The sequence below is a fragment of the Pantherophis guttatus genome, chromosome 2 (assembly GCF_059756535.1).
Source record: "Pantherophis guttatus breed Tessera chromosome 2, ASM5975653v1, whole genome shotgun sequence".
In the NCBI taxonomy this organism is placed as follows: Eukaryota; Metazoa; Chordata; class Lepidosauria; order Squamata; family Colubridae; genus Pantherophis; species Pantherophis guttatus.
The window spans coordinates 29,999,122-30,013,591 of NC_142064.1; the positions used below are offsets into that span (position 1 = coordinate 29,999,122).

Below are 14,470 nucleotides of genomic sequence, written 5' to 3' on the forward strand. Positions count from 1 at the left end.
ATGCTTGCATACATTATTGAATGCCTCTGTATTTTAAAGCATCCAGACAACCAGCAGGCGCTTGAGTCTACTAAAGTAGTAACATTATTTTGGTTGAAAGTACCGCTACACTGTCTGGGGCTGAATAAAGGATGCCAGCTCACACAATAATGAACAATTTATGATGCAGCTGTGAAAATGTTTTGATTGGTGTACACACAAAACGAGGCAGCTGGGTAGATTGTCAATTACAAAATGCATCAATTTTCCTCATCATTATAGAATCATTGTGCCTCACTGGAAAATATTCTGATAACTTCAAAGTACCAGTAATTCTCAAGGGGAAAGATAGATCACCCAGTCAAGGTACTGTTCTCCAGAACCAAAGTATTCATTAAAATAGTCTGGTAGTAAATTACTCTGCTGGTAGTTAACTTTGGATCTTATAGAATTCCAGCACCTCATATTACTGGTTTTGAAAGACCTGAAAGAACTTGGGAGACAAGATTCATGCTAAATTTTATACAGTATATCTGCTATCACTGGAATAGTTGTAATCCTCTAAGTAGCCATGTGATGAGGAAACAGCTTACTTAACTCTCAAAGCTGGCTGAATTTTCTTTTGTCCTTTACTTTTCTTCTTCCATTCTATTCTATACAAGAAACCACTGCTTTACATTATTGCTTCCCATTTTTTTTCTTCCCCAAAACTGTTTATCAGAAAGGCTTATCAAATTTTAAGGACCGGTCATAAGTACCTCCCTGCAGCACCATATTAATTTCATTGAACCAAAAGTCATAACTCAAAGCAGTGGTGAAATCCAATTTTTTTTATTACTGGTTCTGTGGGCGTGGCTTGGTGGGCATGGCAGGAGAAGGATACTGCAAAATCTCCATTCCCACTCCACTCTGAGGCCAGCCAGAGGTGGCATTTGCCGGTTCTCCGAAGTACTCAAAATTTCTGCTACTGGTTTCCCAGAACCTGTCAGAACCTGCTTGATTTCACCCCTGACTCAAAGGCTATCACTATTATAAAAGCAGTATCACTGAATGATCTTTATGTCATTTCAATATGTTACCTTTCATTATTTTATTGAATTTCATTTTATTAAGAATACTAGGGGAAATTTTTGAATAAATTTTAATATATGCTCAATCATTCAATAAGTCAATTTAAATGTTCCTGTTTTGATGGGTTAATGGATACCCAAAGAAAAATGACTTTTACCCAAGTTTCGCCAGCACTGCCTTACATAAAGGTCATATTTTGCATGATTTTGCTAATTCAGTTTTGATCATACTTGCCTGTGCCATTTTAAAATAACAGAGTCTAATGGCTGTTTGATCAATATAATACAGCATACCCCAACCTATCAAATACTGTATGAATTGTAAATGTAATACGGTGGTGTTCTAGCAATTATATTGCCAACTTTTATATGTGTATAGGATATGTTGTAAGTAACATATTTAAGCCTAAAAACCTGGCTGGTACTCCAAGAGCTTAAAGACTGTTATTTATGAACCGCACACACTTATCTGAAGTACAGCAGTTTATAATCTATATAGTCTCTCTGCCTGAGATTAAAATAAATACCAGTGGAAAGAGGACTTCACCACAATGACTCAAATGTCTGGGAATGATCCCTTTCTTTTTAAATTACAAAAGAAATGGCAAATCCTCTTTTGCCAGACTAGCATTACTCAAATTGAATTTTTAATTTACTCTACTTCCCGTTTATATTTCAGCTCTATTATAAATCATTGGCGTATGTTTACTGTTACACACTCTATTCTGCTTTACATTTAACTTTTAAGCACACACTTTTCAACATTCAGATCAACTGAACAATGGGTCCTTATTCTATAAGTTATTTTAAAAGGTGTTTCTTTTTCTTTTCAATTTCTTTTCTTTTCTATAACTTTTCTGTCTATTTTATGACTTATCTTCCAATTTATACATTTCTTGCTTTCTGGATCTCTCTTCCCTTCCCCCTCCCTCTTTCCTGTAAACTGTATGCTCAGCTCTCGCCGACTTTCCAATGCAAAGCAAGTGACAACCACATTCAAATTAAACTTTCTCTGTTCATTTCTATCCCTCTCTCCCTGCGTGTGTGTGTGTGTGTGAGAGAGAGAGAGAGAGGGAGGGAGGGAGAGAGGGGAGAGAGAGAGTGTGTGTGTATGTGTGTCACACAAATAGAATATATATTAACTCTCCTGGGCATCATTCTATTACTACTTTTGCCTTGGAAATATGAGCAGTGAGGCAAAAACTAGATTCTCCTATGGCACTTGCTGCTGCTGCCATCTGCCCATAGAGACTGATTGTTCTGTCTCTCTTTTCAAGAGTTCCTGTAGCATAACACCCTCATTTTTTCACACCATTTGGCTCCCATTTAACAGCTTCCTCTAGAAGCATGTTTACTAGCATCTGGAACACACAATCAATCTCCAAAACCCACAGCCATTCTTCGTAAGCAATAACTCCCTGAAATAGTCTGCTTTTATTTCACTAGTCTGTTCTCTCATTTTTAAACACCTCATATTACCATGCAGCAGTTTCTCAGTTGTAAGTTCTCAGCACCAAAATGTTTTGTTTCTTCATTTTTTTTTTTCACATAAACTGACCTAAGTTAATCACAGCCACCTCTCAAATGCATTTAAAATACAGTTGTTATTTCACCGGTCCCTTTCACCTTTTATACGCTTTTCTCTCAACGTTGCTGAAACAATTTTTTAAAGTGAAAATTTAAAAATGTAGCTGAATTGGCAAATATTCACTTTTGCTCCAGGTCTTTCTTTTTCTTTCTTTCTTATTAGGCATATATGAGACAATCTGGATTCAACACAACAAGGTGCTTTGCAACATGGGTCTCTAAAGCAACACACTTTAGGGTTGGAACCTTTGAGCCAGCCTTGACTTCTAATGCATGGGCCAGTCCCAAATGTATGACTGAGTCACAGCAATTTTCTTAGAAATACTGTTGGTAGTGGCTTGCCAATTCCTTCTTCCTAGAGCTGACAGATAATAACTGACCCAAATCATCCAACTAGTTTCATGCCTTAGGCAGGCTTAGAATTCATGGTCTTACAGTTTGTGGCCCAGTGTCTTTAATCACTCCACCCAACTGGATCTTACATCCTGCTTAAGCATACACAAAAATCTCTTCCAGCAATTGCAAGTATTGGTAGAGGCCTCACAAGAGATAAATAATATATTACAAGACTACCTGGGATTCTTTTCAATTTGTAAAGGTTAAATAAGTGGATGGGACACTTTCTTTTCTGTTTCCATTTCTTTCTTAAGGAGGGTGCTGTGCTTTCTTCCTTGAAGGAGAAAGTGATGAAACCCTCTTGAAGACACCATATCTTGGATAGCTACTCTAAATACCCATCACATAACTTTTAATCTTCCTTCCTAGGAGAAGGTTTTGGACTGTCACTGTATCTTGTTATTCTTCAGTCCTGAATTTTGTCTGTTTATGTGTGTGTATGTGTCTGTCTGTCTGTCTGTGTGCGTGCGCACATGTGTGTGCCCTTTTTTCTAAGTTATTTTTTAATTCAGGCTATCCTGCTCCTGTTCCTAACTCTGGGATCATCCTATATTGGTTTTCACAAATAAGCTTTGACAAAATCCTCTTAAGACAGTGATGGCTAACCTTTTTGCCATCACGTGCCAAAAGCGGGGGCAGCACAGGGGGTCGTGCACACGTGCCCACACCCATAATTCAATGCCCCCATGCCCCACCCTTCCTGTGCATGCGCTCCCCCGCGCACATGCACACATGACCCCCCCGCACCCTGTTTTGGCCTAGCAGGCCTCCCTAAAGCCTCTGGAGGCCCGGTAGGCCCATTTTCCGTCCTCCCCAAGCTCCAGAGGTTTTCTTGGAGTCTGGGGAAGACGAAAATGGTCTCCCCCATCCCCCCAGAAGCCCTCTGAAGGCGAAAATGCCCTCCCAAAGCCTCCATGTGAGCCCTGTACTTACTTGGCATCCAAAATGGGCCATGTAGAGACTCATGGGAAGGGAGGGGTGGCGTGGGCAGGGCCAGCCAAAAATCAGCTGGCCGGCATGTGCATGCACGCTGGAGCTAAGCTAGGGCAACAACTTGTGTGCCTGCAGATATGGCTCTGCATGCCACCTGTGGCATACATGCCATAGGTTTGCCATCACAGCTCTAAGAACTACTAGGGAAAATGTCATAAGAGTCAGTTCCTCACAGATAAGTTGAATTACGAAGAGAAACCCAAGCCTTGAAAAACTCCAGAACAGAATTCTTAATAAATGGATACATTTATGTATGTCACATATTTGTGTAAAGTTTCACTCCAATAAGCTCTTGGTTTACTGGCTCTCCGTTTAATAGATTTTGATATAATAGACATATTTATTCATATACTGCCAGCATTTAATGTATGTTTTCCAAAGTAATCCAGACTATTTGTTATCTCCATCAGTTTTCACCATTTGCATCAACTCATGGCATTTGTCATGACACAATAATACAAATGATATTATTTGAATTATACAAATTATGTAAATGATGCAAATGATGTACTGCAAGGTTGAATGAGCATTCAGGAATGATTTAATGATCTCTGAAACTGAGGGTTTGATGTAGGTAGTCCTCAACTTATAACCATTTGCTTAGTGACCATTCAAAGTTACAATGGCACTGAAAAAAAGTGACTTATGACCATTTTTCACACTTACAACCATTGCAGCATCCCCATGCAGATCAAAATTTGGATGCTTGGCAACTACTTTATATTTATGACATTTGCAGTGTTTCTGGGTCATGTGATCAATTTTTGCGATCTTCCGACAAGCAAAGTCAATGAGGAAGTCAGATTCACTTAACAACCATGTTACTTACTTAACAACTGCAGCAATTCACTTGGCAAGAAAAGTCACAAAATGGGGCAAAATTCATTTAACAACTGTCTCACTTAACAACAGAAATTTTGAGCTCAATTGTAGTCATAAGTTGAAGAGTACCTGTACTCTATTTCAAATCTTAGCTTTCAGTATATGCAGGAAAACCGCAACAGAAGATATTAACAATCAACTTGGCCAATAACAATGAAGGTAGTCTGCCAGATATCTTGACCTCAAGTTGTTTGGAGTCATATATATTTGAAGTACAGAATCTTGAATCTGGATCAATAGTCAGTTGACATCCAGAAATGTCATTAGCTTTGGGTGATGAAGTCCTTTAGGACTGGCAGTTGTCCAGAGCTTCATTATCTGTAGAGATATTGCAGGAAGCCAAGATCATGGCTGGAGCTACAGTAAACTACAATTTACAGTATTTAAAATTAAAAAACAGTCTGGTTTTGGTTTGTTTTTGGAAGTTCAAGAGATAAAAACATAGAAAAACTTAAGATAGCCAGTTGTATTCAACTGATCTGGTCCAGCACGATGCATAAATGCAACAATAGCACCCACAGAAAAAGCAAATATTGATTTTTTTAAAAAAGCAAAGGAAAAGAAGAGGATGAAATATGATACGCAGGTGCTTCTGGGGTCTCTTTGATATTTTTTGAAAATTCCATGCACATCTGTTTGGCTTTCACTCTGATCCTTTTCCCCCCAATTCTGATTTGACTGTTTCTTCCTTGGTGATTAATCACTTGGCAGTTGACAGAAGAGCCTGAGACTTTCTATCTCAGCAGAAGCATCTATCGATTTAATTTGCAAGTTTGCATGGTAGAGAAATTTAGCTTTCAGAACACTGTTTTCCAGTTTTCCATATCCCAGTGCCTTTTCTACTAAATTGTTTATTCCCAGTATGAAAACAATCATATGTGTAAGGTGCATTTTTTTTAAATTTAGATTCAGGATAGGTCAGATGAAGGAACTATAAACAGACAGCTTGCTTGTTGCTTGTTGTCAACTATAAAGCCTTCTCTTAACATTATCTTGGCATTCACATAGCAAGTTTCATTTCATGATGAAGGAACAACGTCCCTTCTCGTGCTGTTGATATTTAGTAGAATTTGCTTAATCACTTGTGTCTATGATTTATTTATGCGTAAATCATAGTTGAATAAAAATATATATTGGCTGTTGCATACATAGTCTATCACTCCTGATTTAGATCTATACAGTTGGGGGTTTTTTATGTACTGCATGCATTTTTTTTTTAACATTCCAGTATGTTATTCTTAACTCATTATGGTGTCAGAAATACATAAAGACACGTTGGAAGAATATTGAGAGAATGTGGCCACAACATTTGAAGGAAATGCTTTCTAAATTTTTTAAAATGACTGCTCAGATTTTGCATGTTGATGAAGAAGTTACAATTTTATGAAGAAATTGATAAGAGTAATATCCATGTATTATATGAAACATTTGAAAATAATTATGCACCTAGGAAAAATATCCTGTATGAGATCTGTAGGCTTTTTAACAAGAAAACAAAGTGAAAGACCAAATATAGATTGAAATTTGATTTAAAACTTTTAGCACAGACTCGTGTATTCAAAAAGTTATTATTAATCTTTCATCATGATCTGTATTGTGTATGGAATAAGATGAGAGAGGATAAAAATAAGTTTATGAAAAAAATTATGAGAACAAAGCTGATGCAAATAGAATTGACACACAGACCGAAAATTAAAGTTCAAGATTCAGGAAAATGAACAAGTTCTCAGTAAAAGTTAACTTTCTGCAGATTCCGCTACCCAAAAGAATAATCAAACAAATTACAATTGTTGAAACATGGTGGTATTATGATCAAAAGGGCTTGACTAAAATAATGAAAAATAAAGCAGAAAATGTAGAATATCTTATTACTTTCCAGTGATGTGCAGAGTAATTAAAACAAAAGTTACAAATTCAAGATTTACATGTACTAAAGGAAGAACTTTTTATTGGAATGCTGTGTTCAGAATAAAATAAATGATTTATTTGCTTATTAACTATTGTAAGCAATAAAAAAGATTCAGAACCATGATTCTTTCATGATTATAATATTTTACAGGCTGAATCTTTGAAAAGCTAAAATGTTAAAGCAGTTACTTATTGCAACTTTTAGTGAAGTCTGTACTGGTTTGTAAACATAAGGACAACTTAACAAAGTTAAAAGAGTTCCAAGAATTTGATTCTGAAGTTAAAATTTTCAGCTGACTTATACCACTGCTGATTTAAATTTTATTAGTTCACATAGCATAAAATCTTGTATGTAATAGAGCAAATAGTGCATATTAATGCACTATTCAATTGGATTTCAATCCACAAATAGCTCCTGAGAATTGTGTCCCTAGAATGGTGCCAATTGCAGTGGGAATATTTGAAAAAGAATTTAAATGAATGAAACAATGAGGATTAAACCAACAGTAGAGAATCTCATAAAATTAGTAAATTCTATAATAATAATAATAATAATAATAATAATAATAATAATAATAATAATAATAATAATAATAATGGGAAAATGGGAGCCAGAGTGGTGTGGCGGTTAAGGTACCAGGCTAGAAACTGGGAGACCATGAGTTCTTAGGCACAAAACTAGCTGGATAACCTTGGGGCAGTCACTCACTCTCAGCCCGAAGACATAGGCAATTGCAAATCACTTCTGAAAAGAAAACTGCAGGGATTTGTCTAGCCAGTTTCCAGGAATTAAAAACTAACTCAAGGCAACCCCCTACCAAAAGAACAAATATGAATTTGTCTGGATTTGAGCAATTTTAATTAAACTACTTTGACGTTTTCAATTGCCAATTATTAATAAAATTACGGTAGGAGAAGAAAAGGCAGAATCTGGGTGTGGAGCCAAGAGAGTAGTGTTGCCAGGTGTCCACTATTTGAGCGGACAGTCCGCTTTTTTCACATTATGTTCACTATTTTTTTTCACAAAATAGTGGACATTTTTTTTATTCAAAAGCTTTATGATGAAATTAAAATGTAATTTAATATTTTACATATTATTATAATATATTTGATGTTTTGAATTTTAAGTAAAGTTTTGAAGTGATTATTTTAATACGTGTTAAAATGTTTGTAAGAAAATATATAATTTAACTGTAAAAATTTTTTAATTTTTTTTACTACTTAACACCTCCCCCCCCTCCGCTTGTCCGCTATTTTTTGGAAGCAGACCTGGCAACCCTACAAGAGAGGATTCAGTCGGGAATTGTTACATACCCACAAGTGATCCAAGTCCACCACACGCATACACACACACACACCACTGAAATCCATTAACTCTTAACTAGCACCAATTTAGTGCTGACTGTTAGTTGACTGGATTATTGTGTATAAATTTGAGCAATAAATGTTAACTGGAACTTAATGTGTGGTCCTGATTCTTTGCATCTGACAATTACTAGTAATTTAATGGCTAGAACTGGAAGGTAATTATGGATTTTGGCAGATTTGATTTTATGAAAGTAATTAGAAGCATTTAAACTTTTATTTTGCAGCCACAGATTTAAGCAATTATTGCTGGATATTTCTTCTACATCTCAAAAGAGGAAATTCAGTTAGGATGTGCTGATTTTGCAGGGCTTATAATGATACTATTTAAGCTATCTCCAATATAAAATTGAAGGATGTCAAATTTGTATTGTTGGAAGATAAAATTAGCAGTATATTGTTTTGGATATAACCTTTGAGAATGAGTCATAGATTAAATTGTAATTTCACACAGAAATCTGTACCCTGCACAACATTTGCCACAAATTCTCAAGGCCCAGCTTTCTCAGGAACCACAGCAAGGGACTACAAAGATGAAAAGTTAACAAAAATCCAGGTGTAGATAAAGGAAAGGAAATGAGTTAAATCTCCATTCCCTGCTCTAAAATTTATTAAAATTCTCCTCTGATTTAAAAAAAAAACAATTACATCTGTAGTTGGTTTGCTTTTTTTTTCTTTCAGAGCCAGTCTAATGAAATTAGAAATTATAACTAGAGCATATATATTTTTCTTGATCCATTTATAATTATTTAAAGACCAATAGTATATTAAAAATTGCATACTCCCTTCCATTTTAAGATTACTGAAAATACCACACCAGGCTTAAAGCCAGTTATGCTTCTGTCCTACTATTTATATCACTATGAATGTACAAAAGAAAGGGAGGTCATTTTTAAGTAAAATGAACATTCTAGCTAGCATAGCTTCTATATTGGCCAATTTGTCGACAGACCTGCTTTCATAGCAGATCTTCTGCCTTTCAGACACAACAGGTCACTGTTAAATCCAAGGATCCTGTTCCAACGACAGATTGTTCCTATTTTAGTTCACTGGCTGGAAAGACGGAGAATCAAAGTACAGGTAGTTCTTGATTTACAACAGTTTGTATAGTGACCATTCAAAGTTACACCGTTACTGAAAAAAGTGACTTCTGACAATTTTTCACACTTATGACCATTGTGGCCTCCCCATGGCGATGTGATCAAAATTCAGATATTTGACAAATGACTCACGTTTATGATGGTTGCAGTGTCCCAGGGTCACGTGATCACATTTTGCAACCTTCCAACAAGCAAAGTCAATGGGGAAACCAAATTCACTCAACAACCATGTTATTAACTCAACGACTGCAGTGATTCACTGAACAACTCTGGCAAGAAAGGTCGTAAAATGGGGCAAACTCATTTAACAAATGCCTCACTTAGCAACATAAATTGTGGGCTCAATTGTGATCATAAGTTGAGGACTACCTGTATAATAATATTAGGATAAAAGATGGCTAATCTGGGAGTGGAAGGGTGGTTGTGTCCTATGCTAATTCAGTAATCCCATGCATTTCTTATTTATTTTATACCTTTCTCCTAGTTGTACATCCCCCCCTTTTTTGGGGGGGGGGGTTCACAAAACCCAAACCTCTTTCTGAAGCATTACAAATACTTAAACCTGGATGACAAACCATTACTGCATGGAAAGCTGAGGTGAACTTGACTTCATCTGATGTTAACCCAGTTTAATTGGAGAGTGATATATTTAATTCAAAGAAAATAAGCACACCTTTGGCTTGCAGTTCTCATCTGGTGATAGCAACTTTCCAATTCAAACTGTTATTAAACCAATGTGATCTTTGAATAATGAATGCAGTCTTCCACAAGAGATTTTTCTGCACTTTTAAATGTTCATTTCCCATTTCCTCAGCTAAAGATGAAGCCAAATTAAGAAATCCCCTTCTGGATTTCAACCACTTCCTTTGCTTTGGCTGCAATCGTGGCTTGGTCTTCTTCCCAACCTAAATTTACCAAGACCACCAGTTTGATAGATTCCCCTGATTCTTTATCTCTCTTGGATCAATTAAAAGAGAAAAAAAAAAGAAAACACCAAACTTCATTATTTTGCCAGTCTCTTAGAACAGAAAGAAAAAGTTCTGGGTTTTTTGTTTTGTTTTGCATAGTTTTACATTTTTGTTTTTCCATTTATCTTTTTATGATCTGTAAGAGTCACCTTATTAGAGAAGTGGGGGGAGGGGAGAGGATATAAAATAAATAAAGAAATAAAGAAATAAAAAAGAAATAAATAAAATACATACATGCATACATGCATACATACATATATACATACCAGTGATGTGTTCCAACCAGTGTTACTACCAGTTCTCTTCGTGTACGCGCTTTGCGTGCAATCGCCACATGTATGCTCACAAGCGCATTAGGTTTCTGCCCAGCTGAGGTGCGGCAATCCACTCTGCCGCACCTATCAGCTGGACTAAAAAACGAGAAATAAAGGTAAGTTTAATGTAGGGGCAGGCGGGAAGGCCCAGCTCCCAGTCAAAGAGAACCGGTTCGGTGACGTCACATCATCACCACTACCGGCTCACCCGAACCGGCCCGAACCGGGAGCAACCCACCACTGATACATACACACACACACACATACATACATACATACATAGTAGTTTTGCCTCATTTTAAAAGAAAAAGAAAAAAATCTGCGTCCTTCTTTGCCCTGTTCTGTCAACAAACCTGAGGGACAAAAAGGTCAACATTTTTATCTCTCCACGAATGGCAGCAGAAAGTATCAATCAGCGGCCAGAGGGAAGGGATGTTCCTAATGCAGATGCAGTAGCCAAATGGAATGGAAGGAATTGAAATGCATCACACACATGGGGCAGAGTGACTTTAACTGACACAAGATGGAAAACACTACTTTTGAAGCAGAAAAGGAGAGAAAACAGAGGTCAGAGACTTCATTTGTGGCAAGAATGGGTCACCTGAGGGTGGGTGGTATGTGTCTCTCCTTCAAAAAGGATGAGTGGCTTATGATGGAAATGCAAAAATTTTCTACAATTTTCCAAGAAACTGCTCTAACAGATCCCCCATAAATACCGCCCCCCTCTCTTTAACACACATATCAACTTCCTATAGCTTTGCAACATAATTTAAGCAGCCCATTTCACTGTCAAATATTACCATGCACACTTCACTTATAAGCATTAGCATATTGTGCAAAACCAGCACTGTTCAACCCCTCCACACTTAACCACTGGGGCACTCTGGGCTCAAAGCCATATCAGCTAGACACAGACTTTCAAGCCCTTGCTTCTTCTGAGCTGTGTGGTGTCATTTCTAAAGGGCAGGAGAGAAAGAAAGCTAAACTGTAAAGTATTTTCCATGGTTGTCTTCACATAACATTAGCAAAATAAAGAACATTTAAGCAGAATCAATAGACTCCGTGTGGCTTTATGTACGTAAATTTTCTGGCTACTTCTCAGTCAAAACACACATTTCGTCCTTATGGATAATGCATAGACTGTGACATCTTATGAAATCAGAAAAGGCACATGAGAATGAAATCCTAGAATTGCAACACCACTTCTAAACCAATAAATGAAAAAAAGGATTTTAAGGCATTTAAAGGCAGTGATAATCTTACTGGCAATTTCTTAGAGGTGTGATACTTTTGCCAAACATGGCAACATGATAAAATAATATGTTGCTATGCCAAAGCATATTTTAAAATAATGTAAATTAACAATATATTCCTAATCAAATTAATTTGCCTTGATTTTGTTTTGTTTTTTTCAAAGACACATATTAATCACCAGATAGGATAAATTCAAAAAGAAAAAAAATATATTATAGAAATGTTCAGATCACTTCTAGGTTCAAGACTGCTGCAACCAGCTCTGCTTCCTTTGCTTCTAATTGCTGCAATATTCTATTCATTTTAATTATTGCTGGCTATCCTGAATAGTTTGTAGGTACAAGGAGGCAATTATACAAATTCAGAAAACAAAATGGGTGAGAGAAGGAAGGAAAAACATTTTTGGAGATATCTTGCTGATAAAGCATGAGTTCATCAAAACTGCCTAAACATTGTTATTAATGCACACACACAAACCTAGTAAGAAGAAACACAACTGATTGAATCTATAAAGACGAAGGGAGGTTTACACAACCACTTACTTACACTTTTACTTCTGACAGAAAGAGAGTTTGAATCCTTGCTCATGATGTTGCAGTTGCTGATCTGGCTGGGATTTTAGCAGCAGAAGTTCCAACAAGAGCAAATTTCACCTAATGCAAAGAAAATATACTATTATAGTTTCACTTTCAAGGTACTGTATTGCTGAACTCCTGTGTTCTCCTAACAAAGTGCTTTTAGTGGTGCTAAAATATCATTCCCATCATCCTGAGCAGCATGAATTTTCTAATGGATCAGCCAAATGAAACAAGGCTGCTGTATTAACTTGGCATCAAGAGCTTTCTGAGATACCATACTAACACCCTCCAAACAAATTAGATGACTGTTTTCCATTTGAGATGGTGCCTTTATATGAATATTAGCACAATGCTATATGCCATGCATACTTAGAACTATATTACAATTCTCTGAATCAGTATTAGTAATTTGTACTTGTAAAACATATGTAAAACACATTCCCTGGGGACGGTAAATCTATTTGGTAAAACGGAATGCAATTAGGATCTAAAACTGCAGTACAAGACTATGTATGAACATGGAAGATAAAGAATTAAAATGAGTTAGAAACTGCAAATGTAAATCGGACTTGGTCCCAATAAATGGATACGGGATTGTGGTGTTCTTTAAACTGTTTTTGACATTTGTATAAACACTCAGCCTTAAAGCTGAGGACATTCTTTTCCAACTGATAAATAGAAAGACTTAAGCATAAAACAGACTGTTTATAAATTAAACCATACATTTAAAGTTATATACGGGTGGCACTTATATCGTGTACCGACTCTCTCTCTCTGATATACAAACACAAGTACATGCGTGCATGCACACGCATACACACGAAAACACACTTGCATTCCTTTAAATGAAGTGTGATGCAACATATTCATTCAAGAGTGATGCACTGGGCAGTTTCAATTATTGTCCCCTCTTGTTATCATTCTGAAAGAGATTAGTAAGGATATCTCAAAGGTGTTTTTTTCAAAACATGAGACAACCATGACTTGGATGACTGAGAATCTCCATAGACGTTAGTGAGGATAATTAATTTGGTCCCATTTTTGGAGTATGATTTTCAGCACACTATTCAAAGACCAATTTCAGTTTTCAGTCTGAAAGAAGCTGTGCAACAAACCCAGATAAGCATCTCTTTTCACTTCAAATAGCAGGGTGAATCCATTCTATTGTTTGGCTAATTTTTACATGAAGAATCCTGTGACAAAGCCAAAGGCCCATCTAAAACAATCTTGGCTATTTTAAAAGATGTACAGCAAGCAAGGTGGACCGATTATTTGTGTGTCAGTGAATAATTCATCCATACTTTAAACCCAATAGGTTACAGACGTGATGTTGTTTCCAAATGAAAATCTTAACACGTAATCTTTCTACAGCAAGAAGGAAGAAAATTTTTATTTGAATAGCTCAACATGCTCAGTCTGAGTCATCCATTGATCAGCACTGAATTGGCAAGATATAATATTTGCTTTCTTTAAAACACAGCTGGAAATACTGTTTACAGATGTTTGATTTTTCAAACACATCAGAAGCAAGCTTAAAAGGTGATAGAAAAGATCACAGCATCCCTGCTGATAAAAACTACCACTGTGAAAATCATATTCATGTGCAATGTATGGTTACAAAGCAATTTAGGAAGTATATGAATGTACATGACTCTGATGTTCTGAACTAGCAATGAGAGCTAAAGGCATATGGAAATCACAGCCTATTAGCAGCAGGTAGTAAAGACTAGCAACAGAATCAGGATTTAATTGTTTTAAGGAAAACTGAACCTGTATATTGGATTTGCTTCTAAAATTTACTGAAGTTATCAATGTGGAGAGAATGAATATAATTCAAAAAATTGTCTAAGTGATTGATATATTGTAACATTAATTATTATTTTAATAGTAGGTTTCAGTCAGTTCCTTACTTGGCACATTCTGGTCTCTCTGAAGGAAAACTGATCTTTTAAAGAAAGATATTTTGGGTGCATTTTGTGGGGTAGTGATGAGACATTTTTAAAGATGTTTGAATCAAATTTGGAGAAAACTGGGTTCATTTTGGTGGCTTTCATGCTGCCTACTAGATTTGTGTTT

At 36.2% G+C, this 14,470-nt stretch overlaps 1 protein-coding gene across 2 annotated transcripts in view; it reads right to left on the reverse strand.

Annotated features, from left to right (window-relative positions):
* The window catches only part of PDE4D (phosphodiesterase 4D), a 706,231-nt gene that overhangs the window by 581,304 nt on the left and 110,457 nt on the right, over positions 1-14,470 (reverse strand). For both annotated transcript variants that reach the window (XM_060690685.2, XM_034440934.3), the window contains exon 2: positions 12,363-12,469. In XM_060690685.2, the coding sequence (XP_060546668.1) occupies positions 12,363-12,404 (42 nt within the window). In that variant the 5' untranslated portion in view covers positions 12,405-12,469. The remainder of the gene's footprint in view (positions 1-12,362; positions 12,470-14,470) is intronic.